Genomic DNA, 17,837 nt, shown 5'->3' on the forward strand with positions numbered 1-17,837 from the left:
AAGACCAGGAGACCTTAGCAGTCAATAAAGAGGAAATGATGAAAGATTTAAGAGCTAGTTGTAAGGAAAGTGAAAAGACCAATGAAAAGTATTTTAATAAGACTGGTGTATTAGAAGAAGACCTGGAAAGAGTAGATATGGCAGCTGAATTTAGTGACAGAAGCCAAGGGCTAGATGAAGGGAATCAAGTAGTAATTAATAATTGTGAAATTATAGAGGGCTCTGGAGCTAAACCTGCCCATCACACAGATATTTTGAATCTGCGTCTCCAGACTGATTCTGTATCTAATCTTGAAAATGCCAGCTCTGAGGGATGGGGTTTAGCTAGAAAAGACATAAGGAAAAATTTAATAGACTCTCCTAACCAGGATATAATATATCACTCAGGACAAGGCAGTGCAGATGCTGAAGAGATTCAGCATGAGGCTGTGTTACATACTCCTGGGGTTGACAGGAATGAAAATCAGGCTGTTGTTTTATCAATAAAACATGAAGTGACAGCTCAGTCTAGGACAGATCTTAATTATTCTCTGGGAACTAATGCAAACAGAAGAGATTGGTGTTTGTGTAAGGCAGAAGATTCATTACTAGAGGGGTCTGAAAGTACAGTGACTGGGAACTGTAGCCATACCATTAACTTGCCAACAATTGTAAAAACAGACTCTTGGGCAACAGATCCAGGCCAAATCTGGCAGCCAAGCTTGGATTCAGTAGTGAATAGTATGGGTATACTAGAATTCCCTAGTATACCAGATGGCCAAGTAAGTGGATTTGCCAGTTGGCTTGATCCTGTTAACCACTGGCCTATCAGAGATACAGGAGGCTTAGATAATTGCTGGGAACATTTAGATATAGTTGAAGGTGAGAGAGGGCTGGATGTGGACTTAGCAGCAGATGTATATGGGGAACAAGCCATTGCCAACTGTTGGGAACAAAGCCGAGAGATAGCTAGACCGTTGGTTCTGGGCACCTCCCACAATGCTAGCACCAAGAGTTCTGCTAGTCCCCAAGACAATGACATCAGCAACTCAGATTTATCTGAAGATGAAATTGCTAACCAGAGATATGGATTGTTGTACCAAGAAATAGAGCCTGATAAAGAAGAGGTACTTACCCCAGTATGTAGTATAGACTAGCCAAAGACTTCTGTAGGTTCTTTTTTTCCTAATGTTTCCCACCTACTTCATTATCCATCCATCACTATCTTCTCTGAGGCCTGCCTCATCTCCTTGAAATCTGTACAAACCAAACACAAATAGGTTGACAAAAAAAAATTACAAAACAGGATCTTTGTATTGGGAACTAATGAGTCTATTTTACCATCCCATTTAATGTGTTTATTCTACTTTCATTTTTACTGTTCAAACACTAAAAATATGTAGAACAGACTAATTTACTCTTCCTAAAGTGATTTTATAGAAGTAAGAGCACATGAAATGTTTCTACACAGGCCCCCCGAAACTATAGACTCTCCTAATTGCTGTTCATCCAAATGATATACTAGAGAAATACTGAAAATGCTTCTAGATTCTATCAGTGGCCTAAAAAAGGAGCTATTTAACCGCTCATGGCTTTTCTCTGGAATCATCTTCTCATTATTGAGAAAGTGGGCTTTGGTTAACACTGAGCCACATGACAGTAGAAATTATTATTTGTAAAAATAATCTTTGTCAGCCTATTTAAAATAATACAGTGGCCTTTTGCATTTCCTAAAGACTTTCATGCACAGCAACCTTTTGTATTATTTTAAAACGTGTGGTGGTCTTCACTTTCCAACTTGTCTGATGGACATTTACTGATCCCACAAAAATGATAAAACATAACGTACTTTGATTTCCCTCTCTGTTTAGGCTTCTGGTGGTACATTTAATGGATTCACCCAGGTAAGAGATCAATTCACTGGCACATTCTGTCTGCGGAGAATGATGCAAATTGTTAAAATATGGACCTCAACGTCACGGGAATAGCATAATGTTGAAGCGTGTCGGTGCAAAACTTGACCCTACAACTTTCAAGTTCAGTAATGGAAGCAGTAATAGTGGCAACATTGTAGGGTGTTGTGAAGAGTCAATGAGACATGCATGCAGAGCACTTTGCCCAGTAGCCCAGCACCTACTAAGGGCTTCCCAGCTGTACTAGCTATTAATATTGTTAGCCCTGCTGTGGAATTATGCTCATTCCTCTACTGGAAATGAGAAGTTCTCCTGATCTGAGAGATCCACTAGATTCAGCTGTTAGAAAAGAGGAGATAGGATTGCTTTGAACCAATGGGATGGGTCTTTAGAAAATAGAAATGGTTTTTAGGAGCCTCCTTATGCAGATTCATATAAGAGCCCTACTGCATAGAACCTTACCTCTTCAGTCATTCTTTAGGAAGGAGCTGTTTGAGGATCAGAAACGGTAAATTGGCTCTGATCAATAAGGCAGAATTTCCCTTGGGTGTTGGTGGAAGAGGAGCCACAAGGTGGACTGTCCCATCACTCTGTATGACCCAACAGATGGACAGTTGTAACCCACATAAGGACAAGGCCATGCCACTCTCAAGCCCATGGAGTAAGTTCTGAAAACTTCAAAGGAGACTTCAAACAGAGGCTTGTCTGTGCTGAATGCTTTGTCTCAGAGTATTAGAGATGAACAATTTCTAATTTTAGCATTTAGAATTTCCCTATTTAAAAGTTTGACTACTTTCCCCCATGTTACCTGTAAAATGATAAAGTCCGCCCACATCCAAATACAGGTACACACAGACATGGAGGGAGAAGATAATGCATCTCTTCAGTCTGCATAAAACTCTTTTGAAAGGTCATGTCATAAGAATACTCATTACTCATTTTTTTAAATGTGTATGTTTATCAGTTATAAATGCACATCATGTAAAGAGTAACAAAATTGTATTAGAGCGTTTTATATAAAAAGTTCAGACTGTCATACACCTCCTCCGTTTCCTGTTTCTTAGAGGTAAATACTTTTACTCCTTTTCCATATTGTCTGATCTCAGTCACGTGTGTGCATGACTTGCTTATAATGCTACTTCTTGGTCTCTATAGCATTATCTATTGACTCATCTCTCTGGAAGATGCAGACTTAATGTGCCCTCAGACGCGCCCCCCTCAGCTCGCCCTCCCTTTCCTTCCTGCCATTCCTCTTCTATAGTCCCAGATAGCCATCCATCCAATGTGTGGTAATAGTAAAATGATATCAATACTGTCGGCGCCCCCACCATGAAGTTTACCTTTAGTTTTATGCTGACTTTCTGTTCTCTTTTGAGGAAATAATTGCAGAGTCTTATTTGTTTGCTTGTTGGTTCGTTTGCTTTGTGTTTTAGGGACTTATCGCTAATTCAGTCTCATACTCTGTAGTTAGTTATATAAATCTCCCCTCATTTTGTTGGAAAATATTAAGCATTTGGTCAGTTTCATCTTCCTGAAGAATTTGCTTGTCTCTTTTGGACTGCTCTGTCTGAACTGGGCTCTCTTTGGCGACACCTGCTGTCACAGCTGTTCCCGCAGGCCTATCCTAGGCATTGTCTTCACCTCTCCCTTTTTTTTTTTTTAAGATTTTTTATTTATTTATTTGATAGAGAGAGACACAGCGAGAGGGGGAACACAAGCAGGGGGAGTGGGAGAGGGATAACCAGCCTTCCCACGGAGCAGGGAGCCCGATGTGGGGCTCGATCCCAGGACCCTGGGATCATGACCTGAGCCAAAGGCAGACGCTGAACAACTGAACCACCCAGGTGCCCCACATTCACCTCTCTTCTTACGTCAATCTATTCTTTTCTGGACACAAATCTTCCTCATTTGTGGTTTAATTCCACATATTAAAACACATCTTCATCCATAAATTAAAGCATATTCTCTAGTAGCTTCCTAAGAAAAGTATGCATGAGAAGTATATATTTGTGACCTTGTACATCTGAAAATGTCTTTAGATACATAATGATCTGTTAGATTGGATATCATATTAGAAAATAATTTTTCCTGGGGTGCCTGGGTGGCTCAGATGGTTAAGCGTCTGCCTTCGGCTCAGGTCATGATCCCAGGGTCATGGGATTGAGCCCCACATCAGGCTCCTGGCTCAGTGAGGAGCCTGCTTCTCCCTCTGCCTCTCTCCCTGCTCATGCTTTCTCTCTCTCTATCTCTGTGTCTCAAATGAATAAATAAAATCTTTAAAAAAAAGAAAAAAATAATTTTTCCCTTAGAATTTTGAAGCCATTGCTCCATCCATTTCTACCTCCTAGTGTTGCCACTGAGAGACTGTTGTTTTGATTCTTTTTAAAAAATTAATCTTAGTTTTAATAAAATTAAGAAAACTCCATGCTAATTTTTAGAATAAACAATTTTCCAACAAAAATATTCCACAAACAATAACTTTTACTTCATTTGACTCTTATAGCAGGATTATAGAGTCGTCTTTCCAAAAATAGATTTTGAATTAATATTTGAGCATTTTGTAGGTTTTTTTCCAAAGGCCTTTCTTAATCTTGAATATAACTAATTAAATAGTATTCTCTGGTTGTCTGCGTGGCACATTCGGTTAAGCATCTGAGTCTTGGTTTCTGCTCAGGTCGTGATCTCTGGGTCATGAGATCCAGCCCCTCGTCAGGCTCTGCACTCAGCACAGAGTTTGCTTAGGGTTTCTCTCTCCTTCTCCTCTGCTACTCCCCTCACCCCTTGCACTCACACTCTCTCAAATAAATTAATTAATTTAAAAATAAATATAAATAAAATAAATAGTATTCTCATTCCAAGTATCTGTTAGGTCATTATCCTTGTTGGTTCTTCTTTTCATTTGTTAGCTGGACTTTAATTGAGCATAACCATTAATTTTCAATGACTTTGTGTAATACTATAATGGTTCTCCAACATCGCTTAGATCTACTACTAGAAATTCTCTATCTTATATCAAAATTTTAATTTCAATTTGCAGGCAATTTGTATTTGTATAGAGACTGAAGTATTAAAAATTACTGGGAAATGATAGGTATTTGCCTTTTCTTAAGTTTTTATTTTAATTCCAATATAATAAACCTACAATCTTATGTTAGTTTCAGGTAAATGGATAAAGAGGTGATATATATACAATGGAATATTACTCATTGTTTTCCTTGCTTTTTCCTTTTCTTGGTCATCTTTCTCTGCTTACCAGCTTTTCAACAGATTTTTCACTACTATTTTGTTTTTAATTTCCAAGAGCTGTTTTTGTTTACTGAATATTTGTTTTTTAATAGCATCCTCTTCTTATGTCATGAATACAACACTTCATTACATTCTCTGGAAGTATTAATAATCATGGTCATTGGGGCGCCTGGGTGGCTCAGTTGGTGAAGCATCTGCCTTCGGCTCAGATCATGATCCCAGGGTCCTGGGATCGAGCCCTGAGTTGGGCTCCCTGCTCAGCAGGGGAGTCTGCTTCTCCCTCTCCCTCTGCCCCTCCCCCCTGCTCATGCTTTCTCTCTCTCTCACACTCTTTGTCTCTCTCTCAAATAAAATCTTCGAAAAAAAAATAACCATGGCCATTTTTGAAGGTCTTTTTCCATGTAGAAAGTCTTTGTTTCTTCTACTTCCCTTTTTTTAAAAACTATTCAGCTTTTCCCTTTAATATTTGAGACTTTCCCTAAATGCCTGGTGATCTTGGCTGTCTACTCATGTTTATGTCCACTTAAAAGCTGATGGGAAATTTGTATAGGTAAGTAGAGCTCATGACTATAGGTATTGTTCTGGAATTTTCTGGTTCATTTTTCCTATTGAGGAGCCCCTGGTGTGAAATTCTATAGGCATTTTTCTTGGGCTGGTTAAATTTCTAGCTCTTCTGGTCTCCTGTCTGGTGGGTATAATGGGAAATGGATGGGAAAGAAGTTGGGGTTTGGGGGGAGGGGCCCCAGGCTCTCAGTATTTATTATGTAAATGCTCACTTAAGCCTGCTACTTTCCTAATATGCCTCTGTGTTCCCCAGTCCAGAGGCCCTCTGTTTCAGCCTCTGTGGAAGTAATGTCAAGTCTTGTGCTATGATAAATGGATATAGCTTGGTTTTCGGATACATGAAAGAATCTTGAGGTCCATTTACTTTTTCAAAGACTGCCAGCCAATTCCCCCTCTTTAGCACCACCCAGCTTCCATTTCCCTTGGTCCCCATGTTTCTAATTCTTGATCCTTTGGGAGTTCTGAGTAATACACTGGGTTGTGTTTTTGGCATTTCTTACATCACCTTAGGATACAGATTTTTGGGGGGTCCACCAAGTTACTTCTTCTTTGGTCTGCTTTTCAGTTTCAGAAATGTTACTGCTCTTATCTTTCTTCCCATTCTTTTTATGCTCATGGATTTATGCCTTTTTAAATTTGCTTTATGAAATTCCCTTTATTGTTTAGTTTGGATTCTGGAGGTAACAGATAATTGCCTCAATACATCTTTAACCAACTGTCATTGCCTCATCTGTTCTGTTGGGGAGCCCTGATATCAAATTCTGTGGGTACTTTTTTTTTTTTTTTTTGTCTTCAACTGGTCAGATTAACCAGGAAAGACTCTTCTGGTCTTCTCTCTGGTGGGTATAAGCCTGGCTACTAGCATAACGAGAGATGAATATTGTCTTCAAGGTCACTCTTCCCTTAGATTTATTCCAGCTTGATTTTTTTTTAGGCCATTGAATACATGGTATAACATTTTTAAGTTATGGCTTATTATTAACCCATATAGAAGTCACACCTATGTGATAGAGTAAGATTGAATTTCTAATATTTAAAAAGTGTGAATTTGTAGTTTAGAGCCACTAAATTCCAATTCAGTGTAGATGTCCAGAAGAGAAGCTGCAGAACAAAAATGACCCGTTTTTTAAAATGGCTCTGGGCGCCTGGGTGGCTCAATCGTTAGGTGTCTGCCTTCGGCTCAGGTCATGATCCCGGGGTCCTGGGATCAAGTCCCGCATTGGGCTCCCTGATCAGCGGGAGGCCTGCTTCTCCCTCTCCCACTCCCCCTGCTTGTGTTCCTGCTCTCACTGTCTCTCTCTGTCAAATAAATAAATAAAATCTTTAAAAAACTAAATAAATAAATAAAATGACTCTTACTGTACTATTGTGTGGTATCACGCTAGCCCACAGTTAGGTTTAGAACATCTACTGTTAAAATTATTTTTGTATTATCTGCTTTTCTGATTTAAAGTAAAAGACTTTTAAAAACTTTATAATGTATTTATACAATTGATAGAAGCTAATTGAAATGGTATCTTTTTTGTTCTTTTTAGCAAATTAAGCTGGAACCTTCATAATTTTTCATTTTCTGTTTTCTCCCCAATTTTCAGCCCCAGGACACTTCATTATTCACAATGCAGACAGACCAGAGCATGATCTGTAACTTGGTAAGTTGACTTTGGTGTGTGTTTTGGGGGCATTGTTAGTTACTGCTGAACATTCTAGGGTCGATCATTCTAGATTATCGAGAGCTTGAATATCCAGAATGTGGTTTCTGCAGCCCTTTCTTTTCTAGAAAAGAGGAAGGAAAACTTCTGAAAAATCTCACTGTGACTTTGATTTTGGTTGCTTCTGTTTATAAAGGCACAGTGATCCCAGCAAAAAACAAAAGTCTCCTAGTTCTGGGCTTCAGTGGAGCCCCATAAATCCATCAACGGCATGGATGTTTCCACCTGAGTGTAACTTACTCCACAGGATTGGAAATGAAATCACCTCAAGAATTCATGCTTCGGGATAGATCCCTTGCTTTTCCATCCTGAAGCTACCTCATTTCTCATCTCCTCTCTCCATTGTGTGAGTTGTCAAAAGAAGTCACCCGTAATAGAGATGTGATTCCTCTGTTGCTGCCAAAGGACATGAGGACAAAGCTTAGCTAGGGAGTGAGTAGGAGCCAACAGGATTACTCTTGATGTAAGAGGAGATTCTAACACGATCGTTGTTGCAGTTATCATGGGAAACCTTTGCTGTGGTAGCTTACTAGGGAAGTTGAAGGAAGAGGCCTTGGGTGATGTCACTTGTGAGCTTGGTGGCTATAGGCTACACGGGACGGGGCGTTCATGAGCGTTATTTGTAGTCATTGGCTTTCCCCTAGGAATGGGATATAATTATCCCAGCTCCTGGCTTTCACATTGGAAGCTTAGAATTAGATTTCAGTAGAAGAAATTTTTTTTTTTTTAAGATGATTTCACTTCTAAGTAAGGAATTCTGTTCTGGAAAGTTTGTCTTAAAGGTTACTTTGATAATTTCTCAAAGGTCAGTATGTCTGTAGTACCTTGTTGATCGATTGTCATACTTTGGCCTTTTGGGCAACCAGGTGAGAAGTGGAGTCTGTGTGGCCTGCAAGTAAAGATTTAAATGTTTAAAGTACAATTATGTTGGTGTTGATAATGGAACCAGAGAGACTTATTTGTCATGTTTCATTGGTGATTTTCAGCCTGGGTGGTGGAGTAAGGGTTATACCAACACTGGAGGTTGAGATTTTTAATTATCAGTTGTGAATGGGTCAAGAGAAAAATGGAGACATACTGGTATAAAAAGAAAGGCAGTGGATCATAATTAAACTCACACCTATTACTTTGATGCAAAAATCCAGGCATAGAATCCAGTGGTTTTTAAATTTCTTAAACCATCTTCCTACTGCCCACAGCTTCTTGTGAGAACTTCCATTGGCTGCCCTTCCCTTCTGTGGATATGTGTTCTCTGAACCAGACATTTTGCACCTTCTTTCTATTGTGGAACTTGGCTTTGTCATGCCCAGCATTGCAGATGCTGCTAATATTAGCTAAGCCATTCGAAATCATAGCTAAACCACGTCTCCCACTGTGTTATGATTCTATAGGATCATCCCAGGAGCAGGACAGTTTCCCAACATTTGGTTCACTGACTGAGCAAGGTGAAGGCTGAAGTTGGTAGTTGACTGCACATGTCCTTAGTCTGCATTTTTATGGCCCCACAGGACATCCCTTGAGTATAAGTTTAAACTCTGCAAACCTTGTTCAGGGCTCAGTTACCTCGATGGCCCTTTGCAGTTCTCACTAAATTAGCTCTCCCAAGTTTGGAAAAGCAGGACTCTAAGGTAAGTGCCATCCTGGAGTGTGACTAGACTCTTATGCCCACTCCCAACCTATGTCCTTCGTGGGCAATGACCTGCTTTCCATCTTAGGACAGAGGATACTGGAAAATGTGCAGTGAGGCTCCACTTCTCATTTTGTTCTAAAGGAAGAATTCCATTTCTGTATCTCAGAGTCAAACCATTGTGACATCCCACTGCCTCCAATAAATTTAGAGTATACTTTTCCTTTGTGTGATGATCGCCACCCCAGCAAACAATAGGAAATGATCACCAGCGCTCCCAGATGGGGATGGCATGCCATCAACCCATTTGCAAGGTCTCTTCAGAGAGGCATCTTGTAGGAAAAATGTGGGTAGAAGCAGGGCATAATTCTTTTTTTAAATTTTTTTATTATTGTTATGTTAATCACCATACATTACATCATTAGTTTTTGATGTAGTGTTCCATGATTCATTGTTAGTGCATGACACCCAGTGCTCCCTGCAGAACATGCCCTCTTTAATACCCATCACCAGGCTAACCCATCCTCCCACCCCCCTCCCCTCTAGAACCCTCAGTTTGTTTTTCAGAGTCCATTGTCTCTCATGGTTCATCTCCCCCTCCGATTTCCCCCCCTTCATTCTTCCCCTCCTGCTATCTTCTTTTTTTTTTTTTTTAACATATACTGTATTATTTGTTTCAGAGGTATAATTCTGACAGGACTATCTTAGATTTTTCCATGAGATGTGGTTCACAATTTACCTTTGCTTTTCTTCTGTCTTGACAATATATTTACAATTTTACATTATCTTAGAAGGAATCGAAGGGTGACTTCTATTTCTAATTTGGAGTAGTTGATTTTATGTGCAATCATGCTATCATGTTTGATCCTTCCTCATCATTGAGTGAGTTATATTTGTCCCCCTAGAATTTAAGTTGTTTAATTGCATAGCTATATGGTAATATCTACTGTGATATGCTAATATAGGGGAAATGTGGTGACTTGTGGGGACATAACCAATCCTACATTCTTTTCTGTTATGCTTCTGTTGCATTGTCTGATTTCAGCAAGCAAATGCAATTCAGCTCCTATGCAAAATCACTTACTTATTGTTGCCTTACATAAAACTTGAAAATTTCTCTGGACTTCCAGGAAATCCAGGCTCTGATACAGATATTTTTTCATTTTAAGTTATCTTTTTTTTTTATGTCCAATGATGTATTTATTTGACTCCTATTTTGAAATTTCTCTTGGCTCCTTATCTGGCTTTAGGCTTTCTCCTTAGACACTCAGCCCACAGCGGGACAGCCCTCTGCATATGGATTTCTTGGTGCTTTGTCAAATTACCCTTCCTGTCCTTGTTGTGTAGGTCATTTGATACCATCCTCTCATAGCAAATCACCTTGACTTCCAAACTGTAAGGTCATATCCTGAGACCTTACAGTATCTCTTTGCTGCTCTCGAAACCATGTTCCATTACGAAGATAATTCTTGTTGAACAATAAAAGTGAAATCTTTTCCCATAAAAGTTCCTGAAAGTATATTAGAGTGAATTTTATCTCATTCTTTCCTAAAAATTGTGTCAGATCACCTCTTAAAGGTTATAAAAGCCCATAAAAATATCAAATCTCTGCACACTTATCTACCAGAGTGTCCTTTCTTTTTTATTATGCTCTTGTAAAGGGAAGGTCGGTGTGGGATCAAGGCATGAATCACAATGGAGGGTTTGGTGGGGGGCACAAGAGAAACATTTTGCGTATTTATCCAACACTAAGCTATTTGTTACTCATTTCCTGTAATCTCAGTCACACTTCCCCATCCCGTCTATATGGAACTTGCCATGTGCACCAACCTCTGTGAGCAGGTATAAGAGAGAGCTAGAGGAGGCTCTTCATTGCTTCTGGTGAGAGTCTGACAGAAGTGAACTGATTTCTCCAATCACAGTATTTATTGGAGACTTCTTACTCCTCTAGGAAAATGTTTTTCAACTTTCTTACAGTTTGAATGTCCTGATGGGAAAGAACCTTAATGTGCTTTCTCATGGCCATCCATTTAGTGAAGTAATGCTGCTAAATAAACGTGCTTATGTTGGTCAAAATTGAAAAAGAGGAAACATTTTCAGTAGCTGTGGTGACTGTGTTGGCTGTGGTGGTTTTAATGGCCTGTTGTGACATAATAGCACTAATTTTAAAACGAACAAAGTCCACAGCTAAGAGTCCAGAGGTTGATTCAGCATATAATTGGAAGATGTCTATGAGTAAAGGTCACAGTGGGATGGAAAGACGTCACTCTTGTCCACACAATTAAAAGTGCCTAATTGGTACCAGAGAGAATACGACCCTGTGGTTCTTTATGGAATTAGTGTATTGTAGGAAAAGAAATGGATTGCTAAGAATTTGTTGGGGGCAGGGGAGAAATCGAATAAGAAGCTGAACAGGAAAGTATCTGTGATTGTGGTGGCTACTTGCCACCTCCCAGCCAGAGCAGTGGCAACAATGGCTTTGTAACGACCTACTCATGCAGATGAATGCATTTTGATCTGAATATTGGGATGACCCCTCAATTTTGGATGCAGTGCATATCAGCAGAACTGGGAGGTCCCCAAACCACGTGCCTCTGAGCTCTTCCTCCTTTCAACTGGCAGAGGTGGGGAGCTCCTAGGTTCTCCTCTCTCTCTGCCAAATAGCAGAGAGTGCCACTTTAGGATCTCTTATAGATGTCATCAAGTTGCAAGTAAGTACAATGAGTAACCAAAATGGTAAGTCTTTGTCTAACTTCAAGGGAAACGACAGTGCTTGGTGATGTGAAAGAGAGGCTTAATAAGAGTCCATGTCTAGACTTTTCAGTGAAGGGCTCATGATGCCAAATGTGGGGCTTTTTTCCAGCACAGATTTAATGAAGCTAGTTGCCTATAGGATGATGAAGAAAGTCTTAATTGCCTAATATTCTGTGATGTTTATCTGTTCACGTGTTGAATCTTTTTCCTTTAACCCTCAAAACAAACAATCAAAGCCTGACTCTGAACAGGCTCCACCCACAGAGCCGAAAGCAGAGGAGCCCCCTGTCGCTGCCGCACTTGCTGTTGGGCTGGACTCTGGACTGGACACCCAGGCTGAGGAGCCAGTGGAGGGGGCAGTGGTGAGCACCACCCCCCCTCACCCTCCCCTGCTTCCCCTGCCACAGCCCTGCTCATCTCATGATCTCATTTCTCCCTTCTCATCTATGTTCCACTTGGGCCAAATCACCTCCTCATCCGCCATGGCTCCCCAGATTCAAATAGTCCTTGTGCCTTTGACAGTGAAACTTCATTCTCTTTTATGTTTTTAAGAGGAAGATATCCAGAGACCTGATCTTACGAACTAGAGAGAAATGTCACATAGCCACAGGCTTGGTTCTCAAAAAAGGATGCCTCCATTCTCTTCTGAGATGCTCTCATTCATGGTAGATAGTTGTAGAACTCACAAATAACCAGCCTTGTTAGTGCTGTGCTCTACCTGTGATTGGTAGAGAAGTGCCTCCAGTGAGGGACCAACCTGCAGGTGATGAACAGAAGGATCATAACTTTGTTGCTTGTGTCTACATATTGATTTCTTACAATACTAGTTTTGTAGGTTGGTTAAGTCCTGACAAGGGATTAAAATCCCATATTAAAAATCCTTGAATCTATAAAGGTTCCTGTGTGTTGTATAACCATTTCTTCAATATCATGTCTGATACTGGCTCTTACAAAAAGAGGGACCTTGAGGATGTAGAGGGTGGGAACTCTTTGTCTGCTTGGAAACCTGTTCTTACCCTGTTCCATACAGCCATATACCACACCACATCACACACAAACTGGGATGAGCTCTATGTGCACCATGTTGAATTGGATAGTGTAACACTCAGGAAATTGTAGGATAATACTAAGGAAACTTAAATTCAAAATACTAATGGAGAGGGGCACCTGGGTGGGCATCTGACTCTTGATCTCAGCTCATGTCTTGATCTCAGGGTCGTGAGTTCAAGCCCCACGTTGGGCTCCACGCTGGGCATGGAGCCTACTTAAAAAAAAATAATTCATGGAGAGTGAAAAATAGTTTGTTGACGAAATACAGTTAAAATATCTCCCAAGAATCTCAATCAGGTTACCATTTCCTACAGCCTTTATAGAATCTGTACAGAGATGAAAACCAGTCTCCCTCTCCCTCAAAACAACATTGACTAGATTAGGTAACTAGAGAAATATAAGTTATATTTTGCTCTTATCTGTTGTTGTTTTACTGGGAAGAGGTTAGGTCATCTGTCAAATCTGTAGTTTATCAATAGAGTAGAAAAATAAATAGTAGGGCAAGATAGTGATGGGAAATACAGATTAAGAATAACTCAAGCAAAATGATCATGTTTTCCATTTAAAGATACAGAGATAAAGAAACCAAGTCCTGTAGGGAAAATAAGAAATGTGGTGTTCTAGTTTAAGTCCCTCTTGGAAGTGCTGCTTGCACAGACTGTAAATTGGGGAGTGCTGAGGCTCCAGGCTCCAGCGTCCACTTTTTCTCCCAGATTCACTAGTGATCTCCATATCTCAGTACAGAGGGAACCCTTTTGTTTGGTGTCTGATTGTGATGTCCTCCAACTTAGCTTTAAGATTATTTAATAACAAAGGAAGGGAAAGATACTGTTGATTTTGTTTTACTACTGTTATAATTAAAAAAGAGATGTGATTTTTTAAAGAATACGGATGATACCAGGGAGTTAGAAAGATACTGATGAGGTTTAGATGTTGATTTAAAAATTGCTTCGCTTCCAAAAAGTTCTTACCAGTTTCTATTTTGAAAAGTAGCACAGACTTCATCTTCACCAGTGCTTTTAAACCACATTGGTTCCATGGCCCAGACTACTCAGTGTAAGGCTTAATGCCAAAACACCCATGGTTTTGAGCAAAGCTGTTTGATGTTGTGCAGTAGCTAGGAGGTGTGAAATAGACAAGCTCACGTGTTAAATATGGGCTGGAATGTTGATTGTCCATGATCACCTCTCCGAGGGCCCTGGCTTCGTACCTCGTGCACCTACCCTCATTATAACAGACGTATAGAAGTAGGTTTTTGTTTTTTCAGACTCCAAATTCATTGGTTTTCCAGTAAACAATATAAATAGCTACCAGTCATTTAAGTAGCTACTATATCATACCTACTATAAAGATTTAGAATCTTTTTAACCAAGGATGATTTTAAAAACATTTAACGAAGTGTACAGTACAGAGGCACCTGGGTGGCGCAGTTGGTTAAGCACCTGCCTTTGGCTTAGGTCATTGATTCCATTTTCTTGTAGAGAGTCATACTCTATTTTTTTCTAAATTTCTGTCAGCTCCTGTATTTTGACTTGAACTGGACCAAAGCATGTTTTGTTTTGGGTTGTTTTTTTCTTTTTTTTTTTTTTTTTTGGCCTGTTGTTTTTAAAGAAATACACTGCAATTCAATTTAGGGTTATCATCATTTCTAAACCATAAATGGGAAAAAGATCAAGATAAAGATGTTTTTAGAATTGGTGGAGAATCCTGGAAGATGAAACACTGGCCTATTATTTTGGGGACTACTTTTGTGTTCACTGCGTTTGATTTTTTGAAAACATCACCAGACTTAAGCTGACTTGTCAAGACCACTTTCAACCACCAAATATATATGTATATATGCCAGACCACAGTCTATGAACTTCATTGTGCCAGGAAGATTCCTGTCGGCTTGAATCGAAGGCATGTGCTCGTTTCTTCCTTCATTCAGTTGACAAGTATAATTTGAGTTCTCTGTAGATGTCAGGCTTTGTTCCAATCTAGGGGAGACAGTGATGCAGGCAGTAGGCACGGCTCCTGCCACCCTTGTTCACAAACACTGGTGGTGGAGGAGGCCAAGACTGCACAGCCATCGGGATTTCCTTGGGGATGGTCATGTGCATGGGAAAGAGCATTTGAGTTTTCTCCTTGTGTGGAGTAAACATGAGAGCAGGGCTGCCACTGTGCCTCCAGGTATGAGCTCCCAATAGGTCAGAAGAAGACCTAAGATCACAGAAAGCCAGAGGAGCTTGATTTTTTGTCTGTCCTTCATGGTCGTAGAATTATGTCCAGACTCAAAGTGCTCACTCTGAAGCATGCTGTAAATTAAATTAAATATACATATGCCTTGGAAATGATGTACCTTACTATCTTCCTCAGGAAAAACAAAGCCGCTTCTTGAACAGGCCTGGGTGAGGGTTGTGCACTATTATCGTTTGTTCTAAGTGTGATACTTAGAGGTGAATATCAGGTTTCAGGTGGTTCTTCCATTGTTGAGGAGCTCTTTGTAGATGATGGGTGCCTAGTGATTTTTTAAGTGTTAGTCTTGATGTGTGCTTTTTTTAAAAAATGAGGTGAAATTCACGTAATACAAAATGAATCCATTTAAAGTGAACAGTTTGGCTTTAGTATATTCATAATGTTGTACAACTGTTAACCTCTGTCTGGTTCCAAAACATCGTCATTACCGCAAACCTCCTACCCATTAAGCAGTTACTCCATCCCCTCCGCCAGCCCCTGGTAACTGCCGATATGCTTTCTGGGTCCAAGTCCCAAGTGGCTCAGATGCTTTCTTTGAGACTTTGTGTGGCCCGAAGGGAAAGGTGGTCTTACTGGAACAGCAGGAGAGCAAGGTTCGTATAAATGGAATCATACAATGAGTAACGTTTTGTCTGTCTTGGTGTAATCTTTTTGTCACATAGGACATCTTGTGTTTTGGCTTGACATTTTTAACAGGGCTTTGGTTGTAATTAACTGGGATTAAAAAAAAAAAAACCCTCTCCTATTCTCTCTTCTTAGTGTGTGTTGGTCCAATTCACAAGCCCACATGGAAACCATTCCTAGCCATCAGCACACTTGTACAGCCTGTGTAAGACCAGACCCATTCAAGTTTTTGACAGTAATGCCCACCTCCTCTCCCCCTGCAAACCTCAATCCCTGTCCCTCCCCATACGTCAGAGTTAGACGTGGCAGAGACATGGCAGAGCCTTAGAGACAACTTCTGCTGGCTCATCCCTCTCACTCTATGGGTGACAGCGTGGAGATTTATCTAGTCCGTGGATAATGTGGAGCTGAACAACCAGACCAGCATGTGTTCCCATTCTGTGTCTGCTTCTTGGCCTTTCTTGTTTGGTCTATCCTCCCAGCTCCCCCCAGGGCAGAAGGGCCCCTTACATGGACCACTCCTCATGAGTGGACACGATTTGGAACCAAATGTATGATCAGGAAAAAATGTTCTTTTTGAGATCAGAGAAATTTTCTCTGACAAATTGCCTTCTGTTCTCGCAAGTCCCAAGTGGCTCAGATGCTTTCTTTGAGGCCTACTTTGTGTGGTCCGAAAGGAAAGGAGGTCTGACTGGAACAGCAGGAGAGCAAAGTTAAAGTACACAGGGGTCATATTGTAATCATAGACAGCACTGAGGGCTGATGTTTGACGTGTTCTCTCACAGCAGCCCTGGGAAATTGTTGCCCCATTTTACAGGCTAAGGAAACGGAGACACAGAGTTTAAGTGATTTAACCAAGAACACACCCAGAAAGTGGTAACATGAAATTCAAATCCTGGCAACTTAATCCATAGACAACCATCTATTGACTACACCAGATGCTATGTTTTTTTAAAAGGGCAGGCTTTCCAGAAGTATATTTATAGACCGGTTTACTAAAGCCATCGGGGTCACAGCTAGGCTGAAATCTGTCCATGCTGACATCAGCACATCCTACAACCAATATTTAGATCCAGTGGAAGTACCTGGTTTGTAGCTGAAGGGGCAAAATGAAAGCAGAAATGCTTGTGCAGGCTTAGCCTTGAGCTTCTCAGAAGGAACGTGTGTTCTAATCCCCTACTTTGGATGCAAAGCAAGTATCAAAGAGGATGTAAAAGAAAGACCCCTGAATTGAGAGTCTGGAGCATTGTTTCCATGGTTAACCAGTGAGGTGGCCCTGGAGAAATCATTTCACCCTTCTCTGCCAGTTTTCACCCCTGTAAGAGTGCTGTACCTGTTAAACTCTATGTTCTCTTCCTGTGTTCAAAAATCTACAACTTATTACATTAAAAAATTAAGGATTTCCAAATCCCTTGTGATATTTGCTAGGCAATTGACATGACAGATCATCCCAGCATAGGTTTTACTTACCAATGCCACAAGCTATTCAAAGGCTACAAAAACCAGAGGGTTGGCAGTTGGGTCTTCCAAGGGCCACCATCCGCTGCCTACCCTTCCTCAAGATTCAGGCTCTAGTCTGTCATCTGGGTGGGTTCTAGGCTGCCCCGAAAGGTGCATGTGGTTTTTGGCAGGGTCAGGGTGGGAGTTTTGCCGACAGACCATGATGACATTTAGGTGATTTGCAGATCACCATTTTTGGTCTAGTCTCTGGGTGGGTCTGGCGGACCCACCTTCTGCCACCCCAAGCCTGGGTCCGCTCACAAGAAGGCAGTCTGAGCAGTGGCAACAAATGCTTCATGGATCATTCAAAGATAATGGGGCCAGGGGCAAGGTCAACTGTTCATTTGCAGTGTAAAGGCATTTTCCTTAATGAGGCTGTTTTTGTGACTGGCTACTTTGGAAACTAGATCTTACTCATGGTGCCATCTCTTGAGAGTGCACAACACACTGCATTCACCTTTGCTTTGAAAGAGAAATCCACCTTTCCTATCCACGTCTTTCATAGACTTTGCAAACAAACCTCTAATTTAACCTTCCGTGTTCTACTGTGTATCATTATTGGATATTTGGCCATGACCTGAAAGGCCAGATTCACCAAAAATTCATTAACGTTGAAGATCTGAAGTTCTGCAG

The 17,837-nt window shown here is 40.6% G+C and overlaps 1 protein-coding gene across 2 annotated transcripts in view; it reads left to right on the forward strand.

The window, feature by feature from the left end:
- The window catches only part of AMPH (amphiphysin), a 309,085-nt gene that overhangs the window by 269,938 nt on the left and 21,310 nt on the right, over positions 1-17,837 (forward strand). For both annotated transcript variants that reach the window (XM_035723411.1, XM_027574926.2), the window contains 3 exons: positions 1,851-1,883; positions 7,295-7,351; positions 12,029-12,154. In XM_035723411.1, the coding sequence (XP_035579304.1) occupies positions 1,851-1,883; positions 7,295-7,351; positions 12,029-12,154 (216 nt within the window). The remainder of the gene's footprint in view (positions 1-1,850; positions 1,884-7,294; positions 7,352-12,028; positions 12,155-17,837) is intronic.

Source organism: Zalophus californianus, chromosome 12 (genome assembly GCF_009762305.2).
Source record: "Zalophus californianus isolate mZalCal1 chromosome 12, mZalCal1.pri.v2, whole genome shotgun sequence".
In the NCBI taxonomy this organism is placed as follows: Eukaryota; Metazoa; Chordata; class Mammalia; order Carnivora; family Otariidae; genus Zalophus; species Zalophus californianus.